The 24529-nt window shown below is 49.6% G+C and overlaps 8 protein-coding genes across 8 annotated transcripts; 6 read left to right on the forward strand and 2 right to left on the reverse strand.

The window, feature by feature from the left end:
• Positions 1 to 1817: 1817 nt before the first annotated feature.
• COCMIDRAFT_30788 (uncharacterized protein) lies at positions 1818 to 2258 on the forward strand (the record flags this gene model as incomplete). The annotated part of the gene is made up of 2 exons (XM_007695050.1): positions 1818 to 2048; positions 2106 to 2258. 2 exons carry the CDS (start codon positions 1818 to 1820, stop codon positions 2256 to 2258), a joined length of 384 nt encoding a protein of 127 aa, XP_007693240.1.
• A 3062-nt stretch (positions 2259 to 5320) lies between these two features.
• COCMIDRAFT_109316 (uncharacterized protein) lies at positions 5321 to 6036 on the forward strand (the record flags this gene model as incomplete). The annotated part of the gene is made up of 2 exons (XM_007695051.1): positions 5321 to 5490; positions 5538 to 6036. 2 exons carry the CDS (start codon positions 5321 to 5323, stop codon positions 6034 to 6036), a joined length of 669 nt encoding a protein of 222 aa, XP_007693241.1.
• A 741-nt stretch (positions 6037 to 6777) lies between these two features.
• On the forward strand, positions 6778 to 8785 carry COCMIDRAFT_109333 (glycoside hydrolase family 76 protein; the record flags this gene model as incomplete). The annotated part of the gene is made up of 3 exons (XM_007695052.1): positions 6778 to 6868; positions 6923 to 7185; positions 7238 to 8785. 3 exons carry the CDS (start codon positions 6778 to 6780, stop codon positions 8783 to 8785), a joined length of 1902 nt encoding a protein of 633 aa, XP_007693242.1.
• Positions 8786 to 9723: 938 nt separating this feature from the next.
• On the forward strand, positions 9724 to 12367 carry COCMIDRAFT_30790 (uncharacterized protein; the record flags this gene model as incomplete). Its single annotated transcript, XM_007695053.1, has 5 exons — positions 9724 to 9912; positions 9966 to 10569; positions 10617 to 10885; positions 10937 to 12132; positions 12355 to 12367. 5 exons carry the CDS (start codon positions 9724 to 9726, stop codon positions 12365 to 12367), a joined length of 2271 nt encoding a protein of 756 aa, XP_007693243.1.
• Positions 12368 to 12714: 347 nt separating this feature from the next.
• On the reverse strand, positions 12715 to 15324 carry COCMIDRAFT_109332 (uncharacterized protein; the record flags this gene model as incomplete). Its single annotated transcript, XM_007695054.1, has 2 exons — positions 12715 to 14526; positions 14575 to 15324. 2 exons carry the CDS (start codon positions 15322 to 15324, stop codon positions 12715 to 12717), a joined length of 2562 nt encoding a protein of 853 aa, XP_007693244.1.
• Positions 15325 to 15994: 670 nt separating this feature from the next.
• COCMIDRAFT_109326 (uncharacterized protein) lies at positions 15995 to 17005 on the reverse strand (the record flags this gene model as incomplete). Its single annotated transcript, XM_007695055.1, has 1 exon — positions 15995 to 17005. A coding segment is annotated over one exon (1011 nt), but the record flags the coding sequence as incomplete, so codon positions are not given.
• Positions 17006 to 17950: 945 nt separating this feature from the next.
• On the forward strand, positions 17951 to 19997 carry COCMIDRAFT_109318 (uncharacterized protein; the record flags this gene model as incomplete). The annotated part of the gene is made up of 6 exons (XM_007695056.1): positions 17951 to 18002; positions 18050 to 19016; positions 19068 to 19167; positions 19254 to 19357; positions 19409 to 19676; positions 19800 to 19997. The coding sequence occupies 6 exons, from the start codon at positions 17951 to 17953 to the stop codon at positions 19995 to 19997; spliced, it is 1689 nt and encodes a 562-aa protein (XP_007693246.1).
• A 2570-nt stretch (positions 19998 to 22567) lies between these two features.
• Positions 22568 to 24474, forward strand: COCMIDRAFT_9857 (uncharacterized protein; the record flags this gene model as incomplete). Its single annotated transcript, XM_007695057.1, has 4 exons — positions 22568 to 22911; positions 22995 to 24074; positions 24155 to 24195; positions 24335 to 24474. The coding sequence occupies 4 exons, from the start codon at positions 22568 to 22570 to the stop codon at positions 24472 to 24474; spliced, it is 1605 nt and encodes a 534-aa protein (XP_007693247.1).
• Positions 24475 to 24529: the final 55 nt, after the last annotated feature.

Below are 24529 nucleotides of genomic sequence, written 5' to 3' on the forward strand. Positions count from 1 at the left end.
TGTAGTTAATAGAGAGCTAAGCTCCTAAGCTACGTAGCTATCTATCTACAGGCAGTTGCCTGAGCAACTATCGGACCGATAAGGCGTAGCCTATCGGGTGCCTCAAGTTAACCGAGATTCCATCGAGGATCATCTAAAGGGCGTTCAGCCCGTTACAGATAGTAATTCTATATCTTTTAGTAAAGGATAGATCTTCTCTAAACTACTCTTTTAATTTAATAATCTACTCTCTCTATAATACATATAAATAATAGATATAATAATTATAGAAATAATAAAATATAATTTAATAACGTAAGCTATAGACTCTAATTATATCTATATAATTCTAATCTAATCGTAACCTAAACTTTTAGTAATATAATTATTATCTAATCTAACTCTTAGTATAATAATTAGATTATATTAGAGTTAGATTACTAAGAGTTTAGATTTAGGTTAGGTAAGGGTTATAATTATATAAGACCCGACCCAACCTAAACCCGAACTCTTAGCAACCTAACCCTAACATAACCCCCACCTATTTACTAGTCTACTCTTTATACTATCTTTCTTACTATAACCCAGGTTAAGCTTAGAGAAGTATTAGTATCTAACTTTATATTATAATATATTAGAAGTATATCTACTCTACTATATCGCTAGATAAATAACCTACAGCGCTCTTTACTTAATCTTACTCTCCCTAGCCTAGATTAAGCTTAAAGAAGTATTAGTATCTAACACCGTGTAATATTAGATAGAGACAGCTGTAGAGATTCTTAGTACTAAGAATTAGTTAAGTTAGGTCTTTTAGAGATATAACTTAACTTAACTACTATCTAAAGTCTATATAATATAATCTCTACTACTATCTAGCGCTAAGAATCTATATTACTATCTCTACCTAAGGTTTATGCGATCTAATCTTACCTAGAACTTACCTCTAGGTAGTCCCTACCTATTTACTAGCCTATGCTCGTCCTATTGTATTACTCTTTAGAAAGACTTTTTAAAGTAAAATATCTCTAGACTTAGGATATTTAGCAACCAGCTCATTATGGTAAATTATACAGCTAGGAAAGCGCTTTAAAATCGTGACGGGCTGAACGTCCTTGGGATAGCTTCTCGATAGAATCTGGGGTTGCTCATAGCATCCGGGCGCTACCCAGAGTACCCGGAATTTGTGCAGCGTCTGTGCGGCGTTCAGACGCCTTGGCATAATCATTCTCCGTCAAGTAAATAAACACCTCGCAAGTAGAATTCATAGCTCCTTGTCGAACATAATCAATTATATACTAAGCATTTGCTCGACATAGCGAAGCCCCTTAAAAAAGTGTACCCGTAATCACCTAAGCTAGACCTAGTATTGGTGGACTTACTTGTGGACTTACTGTGCAGCTCAACGCAACCTAACAGGACATCTCTCCACTTGCCAGTCCGAAACTCAATTCAGTGTAGGGTGGATTGATCTGGAAAAGCGCTACACCTATTAAATATCAGACCGTACAGTAACACAACGGACCCCTATGGCCGACCGACATACTTCTGGCATTAGCACTTTGTCAGCTGTAGCCTAATGTCAGATACGAAGAGCTTTTCATAGTCATATCGTCGAGCGCCAATACGACAACACAGGGTGCACGAACAGTAATGTTAGCAGCCACACATTCACTACTTCGGCAGGGATGCTTCACTAGCATATAAAAGCTGATGGTGTTGCTCCTACTCCTCCGAATACAACCCGCTTGCTCTTCATCTTAAAGGTATCACCTATATCAAATTGAACGGGAAATATACTACGCGACACAACTACGCAGCCAGTTCTTCTTTGCCAAATGCTCACGATCGCCTCAGCCCAGGTGGTGTCTTCGAAGGCGCTTAACGGAATGAACTCTATTACGATAGCAGAACACAGCCTAATTTACCAGGCTGCTCTACTGCAGTTGGTTCCAGCGGTTTCTTCTGTCCCTCTTGATACCGGCTACGTGAAAAAGCGGTGGAGCAACAACCGTTCATGTCGAACCACTTGTGCTGCCTGCATAGTCGGATGCTGGGCCACCAATCCTGTAAGCAGTGAAAAGCCAACGAGCAGTTCCTATCTGGTATACTAACCTGTCTCACAGGCTGGCAGCATAGCTAGAGAAAACTGCGACACTAGATGTGAGAATAGGAAAAGGGCCTGCTATCTGAGTCCAGCTGTAGTTGAGCCCTTTGCCATCATTGATGGATCGAGTACTACCCCAGACCCAGATGACTACCCCGAATGCGACGGTTAATAGAGACTACTTTGACTGACCCGTATCGAACATTCTGTCTCTATCAACCGTCGCATGGCTGTGTGCGGCTAAAATATGATCATGTTTTGTTATTCCAAAGCGCATGAGATGTGTATTCTTTGCCTGAATATTGCCTTGCCATCCTGTGTACACTGAGTTGTCGAGTACAACGGAGGTTTACGGAAGCCACCAATCGTCTCGACTCATATTATGGAGCGTCTACTATGCTACTATAACACTTCGTTCGGTTCATCCCACATTAATAGTTAACTAACTCACTAGTTGGTAAATTCGTTCTGCTTACGCAAAAATAGTTCACTAATTAACAATTTTCCACTCGTACTCCGGCGTGAAAATAAGTTGACGTATTGGAGACAGTGTTAGAGAGGAGGGTTACTAATAAGATTCTATGTACTGTATGCACGAATCGGATGTTTGCGGTGATGGGCGCTTTGCGACTGCAGGTGTTTGGATAATGCAATGATAACTTGCTTACTGCCCCATAGCTCGCAATGAGATGCTTAGAAAATAAGCTAGTTGACTGACTACTTAATTTATCATACTGGCTATAGGGTTTTGCCCTAGGTCAGGGCTACCCCTAGCGGCCCATATATTGTGCTAGGGCACAGGCTGGTATGTAGTCCCAAGCTTAGTGTTGCACATGTTGTTGTGGTCATTTAATTCATATTGCTTCTGCTATCTACTACATTCGTTTATCTGTTGTGTATCGCCATTCCCTTTTCTTGTTAAGGCGGTGCATTTCTTTTGCCGTTACAGTGGCTTGTTGCTTGAGCGGCCTTGTATAGGCTGCGACATCCGTTTATAGTACATCCTTTAGTAAGATCGTGCAATTGTTGCTAGTCACATATAGAATTCCCTGGTGAAAAGACTGCGACGTAGTTCCAACTACGTCACTGCTACCCTCTTTGCTGTCTTTCCTTTTGAGTCCCTGGGGGCGAGGGTTTATCTGATGAAATTGATATCTACCCGAGCCTGCCAAGACGTACGGCGTAAACGGTCACGTTCTCTTCTAGATTATCGTCAACTAATCACTATAGAATATAACCGGCACACTTAAGGCTGACGACGTATACGCCATTCAATCTTCTGTAAGATGACTTCACTGGCTTATGAGGGGAAGTAAGATAATCTACCCAGGCGTCTTGTCTTTGAGTGAGGAATATCGACTATCACGTCTTCTGATCGATGGGTTGAAGGTACGGGGTCACCACTGCTAGAGCCCTAGCGAAGACGAATGCAGATGTGATCGCGTTGCCTTCTTTATCAAATACCTACCTATCAATAGTTTCATTCTTACTATACTACCACTATTAGAAAGTATAGTATTACGAAATATTCGGCTCGTATATTTCCTTCTGTTTACAATTCTTATTAATCATAACTACAAAGGGACCAAGTTCTCCGCATCTTTCGATTACCCACAATCGGGCAGACTATTATTCAGACCGTCATCTAGAAAGCATAATTTCGAGAAATAGCAAGTCGACAACTCACAATGGATAGAGCAGAGTTTAACTGTGTTTACCAGTCTTCAGGTGCGACACCTTTTGACTCGAACACGTAGCCAACAATCCGAAGATTGAGCAGATTGAGAACTCTCGCCTCACCGAACATCATCGAGCAACCCGCGAAAACGATCGGTACTTCGCTTACATCCTCAAACACCCGTTGACTATGAGCACTCTGAGGCGTCACCAATCGGGTCTTCTATGTTTTCGAATAAGAGTTGTTATGAGAGAGTTATTCGCAGAGTTCCAGGTACTGCTGCATTGCTGATGTTCGGAAATGGCTCAGCTTCATAGGCTTTACTCTCAGCGGGGCAGACGGCTGCTCCAGGAGGTAATAGTTTCGGAGCATATCAAACAACAATCTGAGGGTAAGCTGAATGGTTCCCCTATGGCTCTTTGTGCAAATTTCTGACCCACACCAGTAAGAGTTTAGGCGCAATGCTTGTGCTATATGTGGCAGGTGACTTTGGCGCCTATCTCGATCTTGCGATTACATTGAGTAACTGCATTTGTCGCCAGCTACCATGGCGGCGGATCGCAATGTGCTTTGTCGCACAGATGCTCGGAGGTTTCGTCGGATCTGGTGTTGTATATGCCAACTACATCAGCGCCATTGATTGAGTTGAAAGTGGAAAAATGCGGGCAATTCCTCCTGCGGAAAATGCTACTGCAGCTATTTTCTGCACCTAACCGCAACTCTTCTTGACCAAGACAAGTCAGTTGTATTCGGAACTCATCGCAAGCACGTTTCTCATGTTCGTGATACTTGCGCTGAAGGACCCCAACAGTAACGGTGCAACCAAGGTATATATGGATAAATCTGATAATTGCCAAAAGTGTTGACAATGCCCGCAGAGCGACAAATGATTCCTGCTATGTTCATCCTCCTCATCTTCGGCAAAAGCTCTTGTTCTGCTTGGCAGACTGGCTATGGCATCAATATTGCTCGCGACTCTAGCCCGAGACTGATGTTCTCTGCTGCCGGATATGGTCATGAGGTCTGGTTTGCAGGTGGACATTACTTCTGGGAGAGCACCTCTTCATATCCTGAGCAGTGACGTTACTGATTTACAATCGGATCCCCTTGGTAGCGCCATTTCTGGGCTGCGTATTCAGGGGATTCTTTTTTGACGTCTTCGTCTACACGGGACTCAGACCGATTAGCTCTTCTTGGGTAGGCATGAAGCTGCTCACGCCTGAGAATATGATGCGTGTAAGAAGAGAGCACCTCAAGAGAGAGAAGGGATTTTATGATGCCCCATTCTACCAGCCTGTTGAAGAGATGGTTGTTTTCGAGACCTTTCATGTTCGATTTGATCCATGTATTAGCATGTAAGAGACGAGTTCGAGAAAGTGCTTAGTCACTTACACGTGTGGGTGTAGCGTGACGACATTGCCCCGCAGGGTTGCTACAGGCTGCTTTGCTCACCAAATTTTGACTCACGTTGGTAATCGCTTCCGTCCCGAACTCTTTTGGCTGAACCTACACTACCCTCTCATATCCAGCGAGCACATTACTAACGTCACATCAAAATGGCAAAGAAAGGCGGCGCCGGCGCCGGCGCCAGCGAGAACTCGAAGAAGGCACAAGGGCAGGCCCGCAAGGCAGAGGCTGCGGCATCAAAACAGGCAGCAAAGAATCAACAGGCGGAGAAGGAAGAAGCAGAAGAATGGAAGAAGGGTGCGAAGTCTAATGCGAAGGCGTAGGTGGGCTTGCATCTCTGCGCAACTGTAGACTAACACATGGCAGCGAGGCTGCAGCAGAAAAGGCCGCAGAGGCAGCACGTAAGAAGGCCGAGAAGGAGGCATTGCTGCGTGAAGAAGAGGCATCAATGCCATCGAAGCCCAAAGGAAAAGCGCCAAAAGCCGAGAAGAAACCCCGCGGCATCGACGCAGCCCTGGGCTCCCTCGACGGAAAGCCATCCGCGCTCAACGCCAGCGGTATCGACAATGCGCTCGATGCTCTGGATATCACGGGCAACACGCAAGAAAAAATTGACCGGCACCCCGAGAGGCGATTCAAGGCTGCGTTGGCCGCATACGAGGAAGATAGACTTGCCGAGATGAAGGACGACAAGACCTTGCGGCGACAACAGAAGATTGAGATAATACGAAAGGAGTTCGAAAAGCATCCGGACAACCCGTACAGACAGGTTACTGGAGCATACAATATGACAAGGGAGGAGAGGGCTGCAATCCAGGAAGAGGAAAGGGCCAAGAAGGAAAAGAGGTTAGTAGGCGTAAACTAAGGTGGATACGGCTGCTGGGACAGTGTGTGCAGTTGTGCAGAGCATCCATATTACGGGAGGCCTTCAGGCTCGAAGTGGGGTGATGCCGTGATGAGGGGGTAATGCGAAGGCCAAGGCATAATTAGAGGAGTCTTGCCGAATGGCTGTGTGATGGAGGACCGGCCCTTGCCGCTTGGTGTAATCTCGTCGGTTGCTTTTTGCTTGTGTGATCTTCACATGCTAGGCGCCATGCGTGTCCACCACAGGAATGCTGAGTTATGCGCGTGTCTGGGGAAGGAAGACTTGGTTGTGGTCGCCCTCGCAAGCGCTTCACATCCAAACATGGCAAGCGACGAAGCCAAACTTAGCAGCTATACAACAATGACTGTGGAGACTGTACGATCAACTCTTCCAGACAATGAAGGACTAGGTGCAGTGAAGACGAGTGGACGCAGAGGCAAGAGGCCGCGGGTATGAAACAGCCTGGCTAGCGAGTGATTGGCTAGGGCGCCATTTGTTCCTGAGTTTCGAAACGCCCGCTTACACCTCCCCTGCCGCCTGCATCCGCGCTCTCCTTGTTCAGCGTGGCTTGGTTCGAGTCAGCCCAATTCTCTACATAATGCCAGGCCCCTTCACCGAACTAGGCTTCTCTCTTCACTCACGCATACTGTTTGCGCTGTACACAGTCGTTACTTCGTTTCTGCCTTGTTTGTTTTCTTGTTTCTCTTTTTCCCACCTCTTTACATTCGTTTCCGAGTAAGCATGAAGTTCTTCTCAACTCCGGGAGCTGTGCTCTTGGCTGCTTTTGCGGCAAGCACCGCCAACGGTATTGAGTTCGATCCCGAGGACGAAGGTGAGACAGCAGTTGAATACCGCACGTTCGTTTCTTACAGGCTAACTTGACCAGCGTCTATCCTTGCCGTCACTCGACAATATGCGTACAGCTTGATGTCGCTCTACAAGGGCAATGCTACAGGTGTTCCAAAGCAAGATATCGGCGTTTGGCCAAAACCCCACTACTGGTGGGAGGGTGGTGCCGCATGGGCAGGCGTGATTGAATACAGCGAGATTAGCGGCGACGATTCGCATGTCAAGGCGCTCCAGCAAGCATTGACTGCCAACTACGGACCCAACAATGACTTCATTTTAGACTACCGCAGGAGCGAGACGGTATGGGAAACCATGGCGCCATCTGATGGCAAGAGCTGACTGTGCATCCCAGGGCAGCGACGACGAATGTTTTTGGGCAATCGCCGCTATGAGTGCACTCGAGTATCAGTTCCCAGAGCCTGCAGATGCACCTGCAGACTATCTCGAAGTTGCCACTAGCTCATTCGACAGCATTGTTGGACGCTGGAATGATACTACTTGCGGTGGAGGCCTGAAGTGGCAGATTTATCCCGAAAACACGTACGGATTCTACTACAAGAACGCAATCTCCAACGGCTGCGCCTTTGGGCTTGGTGCACGTCTTGCCCGCTACACTGGCGAGAAGAAGTATGCGGATTGGGCTGCGAAGATATATGACTGGACCGAGAGCGTCGGCCTCATCACCGACCAATATGAAGTGTTTGATGGGACCGATGACAGGACCAACTGCTCCAAGGTGGCGGATGAGACTCAGTGGACTTACAACAACGCCATGTTTCTTCACGGATCAGCATTCATGTATGACTTCACCAATGGCGCCAAGATCTGGCAAGACCGCACTACCGGCTTCCTCAAACATGCCGAGCTGCTCTTCTTTAACCCTTATGAGAATGCCACCGACATCATGTACGAATGGGCATGTGAGACGGGCGAGTCTGGAAGGCACTGCAACCTTGACCAGCAGTCTTTCAAGGCTTACCTCTCCCGCTTTATGGCCAAGACTGCATTGCTGGCTCCTTTCACCAAGGATTCCATTACCAAGTATCTCACAGCCTCTGCGGTTGGCGCTGCAAAGTCTTGCTCTGGAGGCCCAGATGGAAAGACTTGCGGCAGCAAATGGTACACAGGAGGCTGGGACGGTACCTCTGGTGTTGGTCAGCAGCTGTCTGCACTCGAGGTCACCCAGGCGCTTCTACAGATCAAGAAGAACCTGCTTCCTGCGAAGAACAACGCCGAAAAACCTGCCACGAGCTCTACGCCAAAATCCACTTCAACACCGACCCCTACGCCGACTCCACAGCCTACTCCTGAACCTACTCCTGAACCTATTCCCGAACCTACTCCTCAACCCATTCCTGAACCTAACCCGGAGCAAGCGCCATCAAGTGCGCCGCTTGCTTCGCCAAGTAAGAGTCCCCTGAGTGAGACAGTGGCAGGACAGGTACCAGAAGCGGTGCAGTCTGACAAGCCCCAGGCAATTGAGGCCCCAGCCCCAGCCTCCGACGTACCAGCGCCCGTCACTACCCCAAGCCCTACGGCTTCCAGCGCGGCTCCCGTCGTCCCTAACAACCCTGGTCTTGAATTCGACGATACTGAGCCTTCTTCTTCGTCATGCGTGCGCAACATCACCAAGACTGTTACTGTTGCGGCGTCTTCTTCCTTTTCTACCTCTAGCTGCACACCTAGCGTGACGGTGACTATTACAGTTCCATTCGTGCCGACCGCACCAGCTGCATCCGTTCCTCTCAACTTGACGACCTCGAGCGCAGTATCTCCACCTGCAGGCAACAATACAGCCAGCCCGACGTTGCCAGTATTTGAGGGCGCTGGGTCTGTCTATACTGTCAGCGGTTCTGTCTTGGCAATGGTCGTGGCTGCGGCTGCCTTCGTCGTGTTGTAAGGGTTCATATGCATGCTGGCTGTGCCTTCTATGTTCATCTTATTCAACATTACGTATATACCCTTCTTGATTAGAGACTTTAATATCCTAAAGTCTAGTTGCCAAACCCTTCTATACAAACATATTCTATGCTGGGTTACTCTGTGTGTGGCTTTTGATTCTTTGTTCCCACCGCTTGGTGACTGTGCAATGCAATTAATTTTTATGATGATGAAGATGTTGTTGTTGTCGTCGTCGTTGTCGCTGGGGGTGACGGTGCAGGCGTGGAGCGAGTCTAGGCCTGCGGTTGCCCATGGGCGTGGTTAGTCGTAGCACATGCACATGCACAGGCGAGCAGCCACTGCCCCACCACAAAGAAGCGGCAAGCTGCGCAGGCGAAGCAGCAATGACATAACAAATCTAGCCCGCTACCCCGGCCCATCTGCACTCCCTCCACATACCCGGCCTCAACAACGAGAATAGCGTCCCAAGGCGGCTTCGGTTGAGCTTTATCCTTCCAGCGCAACGCTCCACTAATACTCTCGCTGCTCGGCACTCGGCTATCTCCTATCTCAGGATCCGCTCAAGCCCGGAGCTCAACTGTGGCCTGATGTTCATTTCCTCGCACGCGACAATACACAGAGACACAGAGAAAGTGCTAGAAAGTAAAAAAAAGTTCCTGCAACACCATGGCAGTTCTCACAGCCCCATGCTGACACATGCAAAGTCTATCGCTACCCACACACTTGCACCAACATCATCAGCGACCCCGCGCCCCAGTGAGCGCACTGCCCAACTGCCCACAAGTCACCTCCTCAATCGCCATCGCACACATCATCGGACCCTGAGATCACGACGCACCTGCAGCCATAGGGGGCTATATCAACTTCGTCCTCGCCGCGGCGAACATAGCTACTCTCTTCTTCTTTGGCGTCATACTAGTGGTCTAGACAGCCCTCATGGCGACCGAAAAGAGAGATGCCAAAGGCAAAAGGCTCGCGGTGATGAACAAGTATGTCTACGATGCCTTTTTATGGACATTCTCGATTCTCGTCGAGCTCTTCTTCCGAGAAGTCCATCCTAGGAGTAGCTGGAAGGTGCCAAAGGAGGGCCCCGTCATTTTCGTGTGCGCCCCGCATGCAAATCAGGTACGACACTGACAGATGACATTGTTCGCAAATCAGAAGCTGACAGATTGCAGTTCGTAGACCCTCTCATGTTGATGCGAGTGGTAAAGAAGGAGTCGGACCGCCGTATACAGTTTCTGATTGCCGAGAAGTCTATGAAACGCAAGTTCGTTGGCGCAATGGCTAGCTTGACAGGTGTTGTGCCCGTGGGACGAGCTATGGACATGACCAAGCCAGCAAAGGGCAAAATCTATCTCCCAGATCCCATAAATGACCCCACTCTCGTTCGAGGTGTAGATACAAACTTTGAAGACAAGCAGTTCCAGGTTGGTGGCTCGCTCGTTCTTCCAAAAGTAGACAACAAGGCAGCAACTGCAGAGATTCTCGAGATCAAGGGCCCCGAAGAGATCCGGCTGAAGCGTCCCTTTAAAGGAGGTATCGCAATGCAGCAACTGACTGGACGCAACGACATGACCAAAGACGGCACATTTGTTGGCGGAGCCGACGCGAAAAAGGGAATCGCTGATGGCTATGAAGGAACATCGTTTCAGGTTGCGCCCAAACTCGACCAAACCGAGGTCTACGACGCTGTACATGCGGTTCTGCATCATGGCGGAAGCATTGGTATCTTTCCAGAGGGTGGTAGCCATGACCGTACCGATCTTCTGCCTCTGAAAGGTCAGCTGCTTCCATATGGAAACTCGACAACAACTAACAATTTCCAGCTGGTGTCGCCATTATGGCTCTTGGCACAGTCGCAACCAAGCCGGACTGCAACCTCAACATCATTCCCGTTGGCATGAATTACTTTCACGCTCACAAGTTTCGCTCAAGGGCTGTTATCGAGTTTGGAACGCCAATCCACGTCCCACCAGAGCTTGCTAAGAAATTTGATGGGCCTGGAAGACGAGAAGCAATTGGCGAGATGCTTGAGACTATCCGACAGGGGCTCATTGGTGTTACCGTTACGACACCTGACTACGATACACTCATGGTATGTGGTTCAATCGGATAGTTTTCGCCCTTTACTAACACTTGTCGGCAGGTCATCCAGGCCGTCCGTCGTCTTTACAACTCAAAGGGGACAAAACTGCCATTGCCCAGAGTTGTCGAATTGAACCGCCGCCTTGTCCAAGGATACGAGCGCTACAAGGACGACCCTCGCGTCGTGGAACTCAAGAAAGAAGTTACAACGTACAACAGAAAACTTAAAGCGCTTGGCCTCCGGGATCACCAAGTTCAGTACGCAAAGATGCATCCGATCAAAGCCGCAGGTCTCTTCGTCTACCGCCTTGCAAAGCTCATTTTTTTGAGTTTGCTCGTCCTTCCTGGAACGATACTCTTCAGTTTGGTTTTCATTGTTACCAAGGTTGTCTCTGTGAAGAAAGCAAAAGAGGCACTTGCCGCTTCAAATGTCAAGGTCCAGGCCAGAGACGTCATGGCTACGTGGAAGCTTCTTGTAGCCATGGCGGTCGCACCAGCCTGTTATGCATGGTATGTATGTCTCGGGCTCTACTGGTACTCGTACAACAACTGTAACGGACACCTTCCCGCTGGTATTCCAAAGCGCTGGCTCATTCTCCCACAACTTGTTGTATACATCACGGTCACTTACGGCGCTCTACGTTTCGGTGAAGTCGCCATGGATATCCTCAAATCTCTTGGGCCTCTCTGGAAGATGATGAACCCCTTTTCGAATAGTGAACTCGTCAAGCTTCAGGAGCGCCGCGAGAATCTTGCCAAACAGGTCAACGATCTCATCAACGAACTTGGTCCAGAAATGTATGACGACTTCCATTCGAAGCGCATCATTGAAGACCCCTTCATCCGAGGAGACAAGAACGAGCGTCCTCGTACCCCCCCAGTCAAGTCTGATGAAGACGCTCGAATAGAGGCTGGCCAGGACATAGAAACGTACGACTACCCCGCCTCGCCGGGTTCCATGAATGAAATACCGCGCAACGAATCGTTCCACGACCTGGCAAATCAGGACTTCTTTTCTAGTAGGCCGCAGACGCCCAAGAAGAGCCATAGTAGGAGCAACAGTAGCATGAATCTGGGCGGGTTCCAGCTCAAGCCATTTAGCACTATTGATGGAAACATCGAACAAGTGAAGAAGAGACTGACGGATGGTGTCAAAGTAAGGAGGGGAAAGAGACGAAGCAGTGGGGAGGGAAGCTACGATGATGGTGACGACGAGGAACCGCTCATGATGGGGCAAAAGGGACGGTCGTTTACAAAGTGAGGCGGTAGAGATGGTATTGCTAGTGAAAGTAATAATGGAGGGAAAATGGGTTTGGTGTTTGTCGCGCATTCGTACAGAAGATACCACTTTTTCTTATTCTTCTATTTTTGGTTGGGAATGTACTCTGAATTGCAATGGACTTGGTTTAGGCGTGTTGCTTGTGTATATGTTTTTTTGTTTTGCTCTATGATGGTAACGCTGTGCTATGCCCTTTACAGGGAGAAGGAATAATAGTAGTAATACTGCGATGCTGAATACGTGCGTTTCAAATCGTTCACTTTTCACATTTCTTCAAAAAAAAACATGCCGTAAATAAAAACGGGGCAGCGAGAAAGAAAAGACAAAGACGGAGAAGAGAAAAGAAAATAGAAAGAAGCAAACCCACGGGTATCAACATGGCAACCCCCACTCTCACCTCTGCCGTGACCAAACAGATTCCCCAACACGTACCCATGTCCCTCTGTAGCATTGAAAATCCAAATCCACGTTTTTCTTTTCGTGGCAGCTATAACCCCCCAGAACCAAAAGACCAAAGAGAGAAGGAGGAGAAGAAGAAGAGATACTCACAAGAACATCACTCAACCAACAACAGCCTTTTGACTCAGTTTCTCCAAGAACCCGCTGAGATCCTCCTTCTTGATCTCAATCACACATGCCTCAAAACTATCCATGCGGACTCGCGCCCCTGTCTCACGGACAACCTCCTGGAACGCGTTGCCAAAGCGATTTTTGCCTCCCTTGCGCTCATCTTCTTCATCCTCTGAATCATTGTCGGAGGAGGAATCTGAATCCGAAGCTTCAGACTCGGTCTCGTCTTCGACTTCATCTTCTTCCAAGCCCGCAGCGAGATTCCGTGCACGTCGCACTTCCCGACGCATCGCGCGTTCCCGTTCTTTAATTGCCACCTTCTCCTGCTTCGCCGCGGCGCGCGCCTCTCGTTTCTGGAGCCGCGACTTGGCCGATTGCGTAGTCCCGCCGCTACCTCCTAGACCAACAACCACGTAGAGACCGCGTGAGTCGTCGAGACCCGCCATGACGAGTTCACTTCCCTTGGATTTCCCCTTTGTACCGTTTAGCTCGACGATGGCTTCGGCAATCCAGAGGGCAAGTTTGGTAAGGGCACCCGGGTGAGTGAAGAGGTGAACATCTGGGCCTTCTTTCACGACAGCCATGCGGAAGGCGCGCAGGTGGCGGATTTGGCGTTTTTCGATGAGGGCGGTGCCAGTGCGGAGAATGGCGCGGTGGAGGTGCTGGGCTGTGGTTATGTGCTCGACGAGGAGGTCGATGTTGCCGAGGGCATCGTATGCGGTCCAGAAGCGGCTGGTGATGTGTTCTTGAGCGAGGTCTTGTTCTTCTTGGGTGGAGGTTTGCATCTCGATGTGGTCGGCTGTGCCGACGAAGTTCGAGCTGTCGAGGGCGGACTGGTTAAGGCTCTTTACATCGCCGACTTCGAGGATGGCGCCTAGGACTACGCCTGCGTCGATGGCTGAGAGACAGGCTTTCCAGCCCCAGCAGCGGACGAAGCCCCAGCCGTCTTTTGGATCGCCTGTACTCGACTTGGGGGGGACTAGGCCGTCCAGACCGTATTGTGGGGCAAACTTGAGAAGGCGTTCCCGTAGGCCGCGCTTCAGCTCCATGTCCATGTGTGTATATCTTTGTTTGCATTCGGTGAGAGAGACTCCCATTTTTGCAAGCAATTTAGCAAGTCGCTTCTGCCCCGCATCACTCCAGATGTGTAGTTTGGCGGAGAGATACGGAGAGTGCAGCATGCTCTCGTATAGAGACCAATGCCTGAGGAGGAGGAAGCGGGGTTCTGGTGAGAGGCGGATGGCTGTGTCTGTTGCTGAGCGAGCACTGGTTGGAATGACACCCCAGACTTCGCCCATTGTTGCGTCGCGAGATACGCTTGTTGCATCAGTGACGGGGTTCAACCGTCGTACTTCGTCTCGCAGTACAGAGCGTATGCTCTCTCCTCGGTTACCATTCCAGCCAGCTGAGCCACCTTGTGTTGAGAGCGGATTGAGCCCGACGCCGCTTCCCGTCCGTCCGTACAGCTCGAGACTGCTGACACCAACAATGGCGTTCCATAGCAGGTCATTGTCTTCGCGGCCAAGCTCTGAAGCCAGGTTGTATACCAGGGATGAGACAGGATCCGAGTATGATGTGCCAATTTCGTAGTATTTGTCAAGGACCTGTGCATACTTGTCGCGCTTCTTAATAAGTTGCCTTCGTAGGCTTTTGACGGACTGCTCTTTTGGGGCGGCTACTGATGGCGATACAGAGCGGCTGCGGGAATCTGAACGTGAAAAGTCGGAGGATCCGCCTAATTGATTTGCTGCCAACAGACCCCGCCGCCGTCGCGGTTCAGGTGAGGATGGTATTGAGCCGCCCTAGAAATTGTCAGTTCATGTTCCATTTTATACGAAGGTTGTACGCACAGAATTGCTCCTCCGTCTTTGCGCTGGCCGCTCGTCGTCTGTCATATCGTCTTCAGAATCATCACCCTCACCCCATGATTTCCTCTTCTTTGGCGCCTGCCCTGACGGGGGCTCTTCGTCTTCTGGTTCTGAATCACTCAAGTCGTCTTCCTCCCCCACCTCCGGCATCTCTTCAAGTCCCACATATGCCTCCCTCTCTGCTTGCATTTCTTGCTCGATATCCCCATCGTCAAAGACTATGATTCCACCTCTTGATGACTGGTAGGACTGCAGGATCTTGCCCTTGTCTACACCAGCCTGTCTCCGCACCAATTCTCCCGTGGCGGGGTCTTGGCTGACGGGTGCTGCAAAAACGTTGGTAAGATTCCATGGTCGTCGTGCATCCAAGAGCCAGACTTCAACATCGCCAGTCCCACCTTCTCCATTCTCGTCCACGTCCAGGCCTAGCATCTCTTCCATGTCTACCATGCCTCCTACACCCAAACACACCACAACACCCCCACTGCCACCTTCGGTTGTCCGCATTGGCCGTACCAGCTCATCTGCTGCCCGTGAAAGGTCGCCATAACCGGCTATTGGCTGTATCTTGTGGGGTATGTAGTCGCGCTTTAGTAACGCGGTAAGAATCCGACACGCACACAGCGCGTCTGGTTCGAGTGCGACAAGGAGAAGGACTGGTGGTGCGGCGGCATGTGTTCTTTTTACGAGGTTCTGATAGAGGTGTGCTATCAGATTCCGTGGGAGGTACATGGCGGAGGTGGGTGGGTATGTCTAGCCAGCGTGGAGGCGTAGAGTAAGCGCGCACAAAGACGCGCCCGGTGAGTTGTGAGGGATACTATGGGCGTGGAATGGGGTCTCCCGAGGGCTAATAGCCAGCATTGGGCGGGTAAACAATAAAAGGTACGAATGGCATATAACAGAGCCGGCGGTGGTCGTATGTATCGAGAATGCGGCCGACGCGTTCGGCACGCTAGTCCCGGAAATGTCCTCGCGTCGACGCGCCTGTGACGTGAACAACGCTTTATCCCCCTCTCCAATTTCGATCCCCGCCCAAGCTTAATGACATACGACAAAGGCGGCACATGCGCATATCGGGCTTCATACGTCTCGTCATCGATTTTTGCATTTTCTTATGAGCTCATATCTCGTTATGCTCTCTCCTATTCTGAGAGCTAGCTTCATGGAAGCAGCCACATTAACTAGAGAAGTTCGTGTTGAACGCCAATTCTCTCAATACTACCGGTGGGTAGCATATACCCTGTCATCCGCTGTTCTGTCAAAGTACAATGGTGTGTTGAACACCGAAAGCAATCCGCAAACTCCAAGCCCCCTTCCTCCCTTTCATCCCCTTGTGCCACCATCAATCGGGTCATGTTCCCTTATCTTCATGTCGATTGCGGTGCCTTCTCTAATCTTAGGTTCATCGCTGAACATGCTCCTCCTCCTGCTTTGCAATCACGCGACTACGAAGATATTTATGATTGACCTGCACTGGTTCAAGCTGCACCAGGGACGGCACAATCTCATGGCGTTTCTCGAAATTCTGCCCGTGGGCATCGCCCCAGCGAGTGAGACCAGGGTTAACAATGAATGCAACAACACCTCTGCGGATATCTTGGCCATTGCGGTCGGGAACCGAAGACATGTGGTCTGCTTCAAAATCGGCACCAACATCTGGCCAAGTAATTTGAACTCGGAAAGGTTGCATGGACATGTTGAAAGCTAACTTGAATGCCTGGTCGACAATGCCTGGGATATTTGAATGGTCGCCAGTTGATATCGCTGTGAGATGCGACCTGATGGTATTGGCGACGGACTCTCGCTTCTTGAATACCCCTTTCTGTAGGCTACGAACTTTTTTACTCAATTCTTGGGAATCTTCGTGACATTGGCCGGTAGTTGTAGTCTCCCGTCCAATCTGGCTGATCAACGTGTTCACTGTGGTGAGCCGCCAGCTCTCGGATTCTGGGGTTGGGGTTGGCCAGTCATCAAAGAACTCCTCGGCAAAAATCAAGCGCCAGTCTTCATTGAGTACCTCGATGGGTCTACAGAACTCGAAAGGGTGATGGAATAGCCCATCAATCAGCATGGACCATATCGACGCCTCGACGTATGCCTTTTGGCGTGCGCGGGTATTCCAGTGATGCTTTGCGACATCTTGTACGAGCACGAAGAACCCGAGAGTGTGTAGCATGGGGGAATCCTGTGTTGGCTGGATCGAGCGGCTGAGCGATTTTACCAAAGAGGCAAGGATGCGGAAGTCCCGCGAAAGTGTCTCATCAGAAACAACCTCGACTTTTGATACTTGAGCCAGTAGCTCTTTCTGGAGCGCTTGCACTTGATTCCGTAGGCCCTGCGCTTCGTCTTGAGAGATGTCAAGATTCTGAAGCGACTCTCGAAGCCTGGCGTCTGAGATGTGTTGTTTTTTTTTCTAGTGACTGGCACTGTGCGCGTGAAGTAGCGAGTTCCTCTTCCGTAATCCATGTCTGCACTTTGAGATCGAACAATTGGATTCGGAGCTTTGTAGATGCCCCGACTTCGTGGTGAATAGTATTCAACATGGCTTGTACGGCCTTTGCATCGAGACTATCTAAGCGAAGACCCTGACCCTCTGCGTAAGGTACAATTATCTTTGAGATGGCGAAATTGTATCCTATATCGGAGTATCTTTTGTCAATTTTCATTTTCTCATACTCCGCGGTAAGCTGATTGATGTACGCATTCAGGTCTGCAACTTCGTGGCGTAGGGTTCTGATGCTCGAACGCAAGTTCTGATTTTGTTTCTGTCAGTTTGTAGAGATACGACTGACGTACGAGAGTCGTTTTCCCATACTTCCATTACTGCTTCTGAAAGACTGCTCAGAGGCTGCATTGCTGTGCGGAGTGCCAAGAGGACTCTCTCTATAGCTTTGACTGCTATGGTTGTCATGAGGCTTAGTTGGCGTGACTGGATACCTCCTACTGTCCATCACATCAGGAGATGACTAGGCTGACAGTTAGTTGTTGGTTCGAAAAGCGATAAATGAACTTACAGTCGGCGCCAAGTGTTTATGGTTGGTGTCATTCATGGTTATACGGACTCGTCAAGGCGAGTAACTGCCTGGTCTGTCAGTGAGGTTGGAAAGCCCTATAGTTAAAAGCTTTCGTGGCGTGAAAAGCTGTTAGTCGAGGTTTGCAGGCTAAATGCAATCGCTGTGACAAGGCGCTACCTTCACTTTCACTTTCACTTTCATTTTGACTGCGAGCCATCTTAGTCATCACTCGCCCTTGTTGTTCCCACAAACAATCCGCTCGCTCCCCCGGTTTTACTATTGATAAAACATAGGTCAAAACTGCAACACAGGCTCGGATCTCAGGCTGTGGTGACCGAGACAACATGACAGGTAGTCGACTAGTGATCGGGCTTGATTGCGGCACTACATACACGGGTAAAGTGTCACCCAAGATTTTACTACCTTTATACCTACTATCCTAGGTGTTGCCTTCTGCGAAATCTCTGGTTCGAAGTCAGAGGAGCAGCATATCGAAATCGTACACGACTGGCCTTCACGTCATGGCAACGTTGGTACTAGAGAGAAGGTACCAAGCGAGGTAGCATATCTGGATGAAGGCCTACGATGGGGCTCTGATATTCCACCCTATGAAAAGCGACATATGTGGACAAAGCTGGAACTTGACAATCATGGACATGGCGAGGCCGCCAAGATCATTGGTGAAATGTCGAATCCGCTCAAGGCTCGTAAACCGCCTGTCGAAATCATCGCAGGCTTCCTTGCGCAAGTCAAAGGCCATTTGATCAAGAACCTAGACGACAAGTACGGCAAAGAACTGTGGAGAACGCTCCCTATTACCTTGGTGGTGACCGTTCCAGCCGTATGGTCAGATGTCGCGAAATACCGGACCATGCAGGCGATTGAGAAAGCTGGATTCAATTCTCTTGAGTTTAAAGAGTTGAAGATGCCTGTTATCGTTACTACAGAGCCAGAAGCTGCCGCCCTGTATACGATCAAGACACTCCGTGGCACAGCACAGGATGCAAAGTTGTCAATTGGTGACGGCTTTATTGTCTGCGATATGGGAGGTGGTACTGTTGATCTGATTGCATATCGCGTGACGAGTATTCAGCCAACTGTCATTGAAGAGGCGACAGTGGGTAGCGGTGCTCAATGTGGTGGTAGCTTCATCGATCGCGCATTTCTCCAATGGCTTGAGCGCCGTTTAGGTACTCAAGACTTTGTCAAAATCGCTGGCTGTCGAAGCGAAGAGATCCCTCGCACTTCGCTCACCAGAAAAGCGGCCAAACTTCTCCAGGATTTCACTATGGAAGTGAAAAGCGGCTTCTCTGGAACCCAAACAAACTACTTGCTACTTCCAAGCCCGCTGAGTGCTATCGATGACGACGAGAAGAGAGGAATTAGTGACGGGGAGTTGAAGATCACAGCGTAAGTTCCAAAGTCATGATTTCATAATTCATTATTGATTCAACCACGTAGGGACGATACACGAGCAATGTTTGACTCATGCCTCTGTCAAACGTATGAGCAGATTCAAGAGCAGATTCGACGTGCGCGTATAAGCGAAGTGAAAATCAAGGTGTGTTATGTACTGCGAAACCTTCACGACTGTTTTCGTCCTCTTACAGTAACATGCTCTCAGCATACATTTACTGACTCAGCCAGTATGTATTTATGGTCGGTGGTTTCTCAGAGTCACCATATATGTTCTCGAAGATCAGAGACTTCGTAAAGAAGCAAGAGATACAAGCTATTCGGCCTCCTTACGCGTTAGTACCTCCAACGTCCTTATGAAGATTCTGCTGGCTTATTCGCCGTAGTTGGTCTGCAGTAGTCCGTGATGCCGCAACCAAAGGCCTTGAGAAAGGTATCGGTGCAGTTGTGAAACGAAAGAGCCGTCGGCATTATGGTACATCCTGTGGCAGCATTTTCAAAAAACATGAGCACATTAAGACTGACATGTACATCAACATCTATGATGGAAAAAAGAGGGCGCGAAACCAGATGAAATGGCTAATCAAGAAAGGACAAACCCTTGTTGCGTCAGAGGCAACGCATGCAGCTACGGAATTGACAATGAAATGGTGGGTTGGCGAGGACCTGTCGATGAATTGGAAACTTCTCGCATGCGATGCAGATATTGCTCCATCCCGATGTGTGGACAAGGTGAGCAAGCCGCTTCGAGGAAGCAACACAGCTAACATAAGTCAGTCAGTATACCACGTAGCAGTGCTTACAGTCGATTCTAACGACATACCCCTGAGCGACTTGAAACGGAAAACGAGCCCGTGTGGTCGCCAGTACTACTCTATCGGTGTTACCGTGCATATATCTCTGCAGTCTTCCCTGGAGTTCTACGTCACAATCAAGGGCAAGAAGTTCGGATCCCTGACCGTCAGCTACGATTGAGGCTCAGTGACCTACTTTTTGCAGAGAGACAATCTTCGGCTATCTGACGGAAGCACAGTGGTTCAAAAGCAGTTACTGCCTGTCGGGTTTTCTTCTCAGAACAGAGGATTGCTGTTAGGTTCGGGACTCTGGAAAAGAGGCGGAGAATATCACATTGACTATCTGGATGTCAATGCACTACATTTGAGGGATATTTTATATAACTTGGGTCACTTGACCTAGGTCACTTTTGTATGGAAAGCAGGATCGGACTGGCAGATGTTCTGACTTTCTTCACATGTAGCTAGTCAGCTGGCCATGACTCAGCTTTCATCGAGTTCCCCGATGCCATGAAATTGTCTTCTCATTACCCATAATAATGCCGCCCCTGGTTCCAAGACCTCCCATGACTTGTCTCTTGAGAGTTGCAGTTGGTAATTAAACAGGAAAGTAAATTTCGCGGGAAGAATACAAAATCTACATTTCCAGATGTGTTGAGATTTAGTGACTTGAAAACCCTGGTGCGCTCATTGAGATAAAGCATTTTCTCAACATGACTATATACCGTTTCTACTTGAGAAACATTATTGAAACATGATCTGATTTCACGGATTTAAGCATTGCAATTGAGAAAGATGTGGGAATTCGGTGAGAGCGCAATTATACTTTCTAGTTCTTTCCAGCGCAGTGTCAACGTTTCGACGGCATATGCAGACCCCAACTCGGGAAGAGGGGAGAATGCAGATATGAATTCCATGCAGCTGTGGTAGAATCAATGCAAGGGAATGAATGAATGACTTTCCTGTATCCGTAGTGTTCCTCGGAACTTATAACCAGTGATATCACGTATCACACTATATGCCCTTAAGATTTTATCATCTCAGTATGTACTATCTCACGAAGGAAAAGTCTACTGATGGATTTCCAAATGAACTCTCTAGCACATTCCCCAATACCCCTTCCAGTCAGCTTCCTCCTCCAAAACAAGTAACATCAATAATACGCGCTTCGTACCCTGCCCTCGCACGACATGTCATCACACAAGAACACCACATGAGACAGCCGACTGACGCTCTTCTCTAGCGAAGTGTGCCGTGTAACCAAGAATCACCCAAAACGTCATTTCGCTCACACACGCATGCATGCATACCGAAAGCCCAGCCCACCACGGCACCAAGTATCCGCGCCAAAATCAAAAACAAAGACCCGGACAGCCTAAACATGTACCCGCATATGAACGACCGTCATGCACAAAGTCAGCACTCCTTGTTCACTCGCTCAGCCCAGCCTAGCCCCAAGTGGGGTGCCGACATACCGAACAACGCCACGGGACATTCCGCATCAAGCGACCAAGCGGACACCGCAAGTCTAAAAAAATACGAGTTAAAAAAAAACGATTCGAAACACGGTACAGCAAAGGCATGTGCACATCAAATATTCCCGATGTCCCCAAGAAACCCCAGATCACCATGGTAAATAAGCCTCCTCCCCTCCCCCACAACCACTAACGAGTGGTAAGACGAGGAGGACGAGGACGAGGGAACCAACGAAAAAGCCCCCTCCTCCCCCCCTGCCTCGATGCACAAAGCACGTGCAAACCAAAACACAACACGTCAAATATTTAAATGGGACGCTGTAAATAGTGAAATTGGCGCAAAGACAGAACATAAAACAAGGCCGAATGCTAGGAAGCAGAGAGAGAAAAAAAGAAAAGAAGGAGAAAGAAAAATGTATCACATTCACCCCCCCCCCATGCATCCAGCGAGATGATCTAATACACGTACCTTCGTTGAACCCGTTGAGATGTCCAATCCACACACACACAGACACACATACAGTGGCAGAAACGTTGGAACCCCACAGCGCCACCTGTGCCTCAAGCGCGTCGGGAAAAGAAGCGCGCTAGACCACACAACCTCGCCGCTAAGTGCGCTTTGGGGATAGCGTGGAGACTAAGGACTGAACGAGAGATAAAGAACGGTGCGTTGCATGGGTGGGGGGGAGGTGAGAGAGAGAGGCTAGGTGAAGTATGGAATCGGGGTGGGTTTTGGCGATAAGATATCGGTCGTGTTGCGCCGAGGTGGTGGTGGAGGTGGAGGTGGAGGGGTTGCGGGGTTGAGGTGTGGGTTGACAATAAGGCGTGAGATACGAGATGATCAACAGATAGATAGATAGATGGATAGATTGTACGATGGGCATGATGACTGTACTGCGGGTCGCAAAGTATACCAAGGATATTGGGATTCCCGACTTAGGTTGTGAGTTTCAAAGGCGAGGATACGGCTATTGATTTCTTTTGCTTCTCGACTTCTTTTGCTTTTTTTGGAACATCTCGGGTCCTTGCGAGTGCACGCGCATTGTTCCTGCGTCGGTAGGGAGGAAGAGCAAAAAAAAAGTTGGCGATTTCGGAGCTAGCTAGGCTGGCGTAGGTGAGGTAACTAGAGGGGCTGCTCTTGCTAACGAACTGCTTTCTTTTTTTTTTGCTGATGCGAGAATCAAGGCCGTTTTGAGTGCGGACTTCTTCTTCTTCTTTTTGTTTCGTTCATTGTTTTACTTATACGAACCGAACGCAAATTCGATAGATCACCATCATGGAAGCGTCGTCGTTGCTTGCGCCGGCCGTCTTGCTCCCGGCTCTCGTCGTCATCCACGTGCTCGTAGCCTACCTTCGCAATCCGCTGCGGAAGATCCCCGCTGCGCATCCCCTCGCGCACGTGTCGTCGCTGTGGATAGCCTGGGTGCGCTGGCGACAGATTGAGAATGCGACGCTGAAAGATGCGCATGCGAGGCTGGGTCCAATTGTGTGTCTGGGCCCCGAAGAAATCAGTATCAATTGCGTCAAGGGCGGCATCCGCGATGTCTACGGCGGGGGATTCGAAAAAGTCAATGCCAAAAACGGCTATAATTGGTATTCGTTTTTCACAAACTATAGCGGGTGAGCAATGAACTGCCCTGTTTGAGACTTAAAAAAAACAATGGCGTCTGGTTTTTAGCGGGCATTGACGCGTGAAATGGCAGAACCGGCAACATGTTTTCCACGGGCAGTAACAGGCCGCATTCGCAGAGGAAACGTATGTTGAGCAACATTTACAGCAAGTCTCACGTCCTTGCTAGTGAATCGCTGCTCATGCAGGCATCGACAATCATGTACAAGCGCTTCCTGCCGTATCTAGAGTCCGTATGCGCAGGTCCCGAAAACGGAGTCTTGAACATTTACGCACTGCTCAGTGCAACAACAATGGATATTGTGACGTCCTACATCTTCGGACTGCGAGCAGGGTCGAACCTGATCCAGGACCCCCAGCAACTCGCCTGGTTCTTGGACCTATACTACTCACGACGATCCTTCAACTTTTGGCCGCAAGAGTTCCCGCACCTCACTAGCATGGCGGAGAAATGGCTTGGCTACCGCTTCTCACCCAAATGGGTCGACGAAGCAAATGGCAAGATCGAGGCATGGGTGATCAACATGTGCCATGAAGCCGCGCGTGTGCTGGATGCTGGCGTCGCCGCCGCAGGGATCGAGGACCGGCCTGTAGTCTACCAGCAGCTGCAGAGCAGCATGGCAAAGGAAGCAAGTAAGAGCTCGGGTGGTATGCCTGATCCCATCGCCATGGCAAGCGAAGTCCTCGATCATCTGGCCGCGGGTTTCGACACCTCTGGTATAACGCTCAACTACCTTGTCCACGAGCTATCCAAGCACCCCGATATCCAGACCCGTCTTCAGGACGAGCTCCTCGGCCTATCTCCCCGCCTGGCAGCATCTTCAGTGCCTAATCTGCCCGACCCGAAAGCCGTCGATGCCCTTCCCTTGCTACACTCCGTCATCTGGGAAACCCTGCGTCTTCACTCTGCGATTCCCGGCCCACAACCCCGTTTCACGCCCCCGCAAGGCTGCCGACTTGGCCCAACAGACGATTCATCGTACCACGTTCCGGGCGGAGTCAGGGTGAGCGCCAGTGCGGGCCTGCTGCATCTGAACGACGACGTGTATGAGTGTGCAAGTGAATGGAGGCCAGGTCGCTGGTTGGGACTCGACAAGGTGGCCGATGACAAGCGGAGAGACATGGAGAGCCGATGGTTTTGGGCTTTTGGCAGGTGAGTATAACCCTGTATTTTGTTGTTTGGTTGCTCTTGACGTAATCGGAGCTGGCATATGCTTACACTGTGTGCACTAGTGGTGGTCGAATGTGCGTGGGAAGTCACTTGGCAGTGTACCGTAAGTATCCACTAGTCACATGTCCCCCTTCCCCTTCTCCACAGCCACACGAGGAGGGGAAGGGGCGAAGAGAGTGACTTTGAACTTCTACTAGCTTCGTGAGCTGAGTAGGTAACGTGATATGCTGACGTGGACACAGAAATGAAGTACATAGTCGCGGCCCTGTACTCAAACTACCGCACGACCATTGTAGATGACGCAGGCATCGAGCAGTCCGACTCATACACTGCACCGCCCAAGAGCGTGAAACTCATGATACGACTCGAGAAGCTGACGTAGCCACACGGGGACATGGGGGCAGCGAACATGTTTGGACCCTGATAGCCTCCCCCCC

The sequence above is a fragment of the Bipolaris oryzae genome (genome assembly GCF_000523455.1).
Source record: "Bipolaris oryzae ATCC 44560 unplaced genomic scaffold scaffold_265, whole genome shotgun sequence".
Lineage (NCBI taxonomy): Eukaryota > Fungi > Ascomycota > Dothideomycetes > Pleosporales > Pleosporaceae > Bipolaris > Bipolaris oryzae.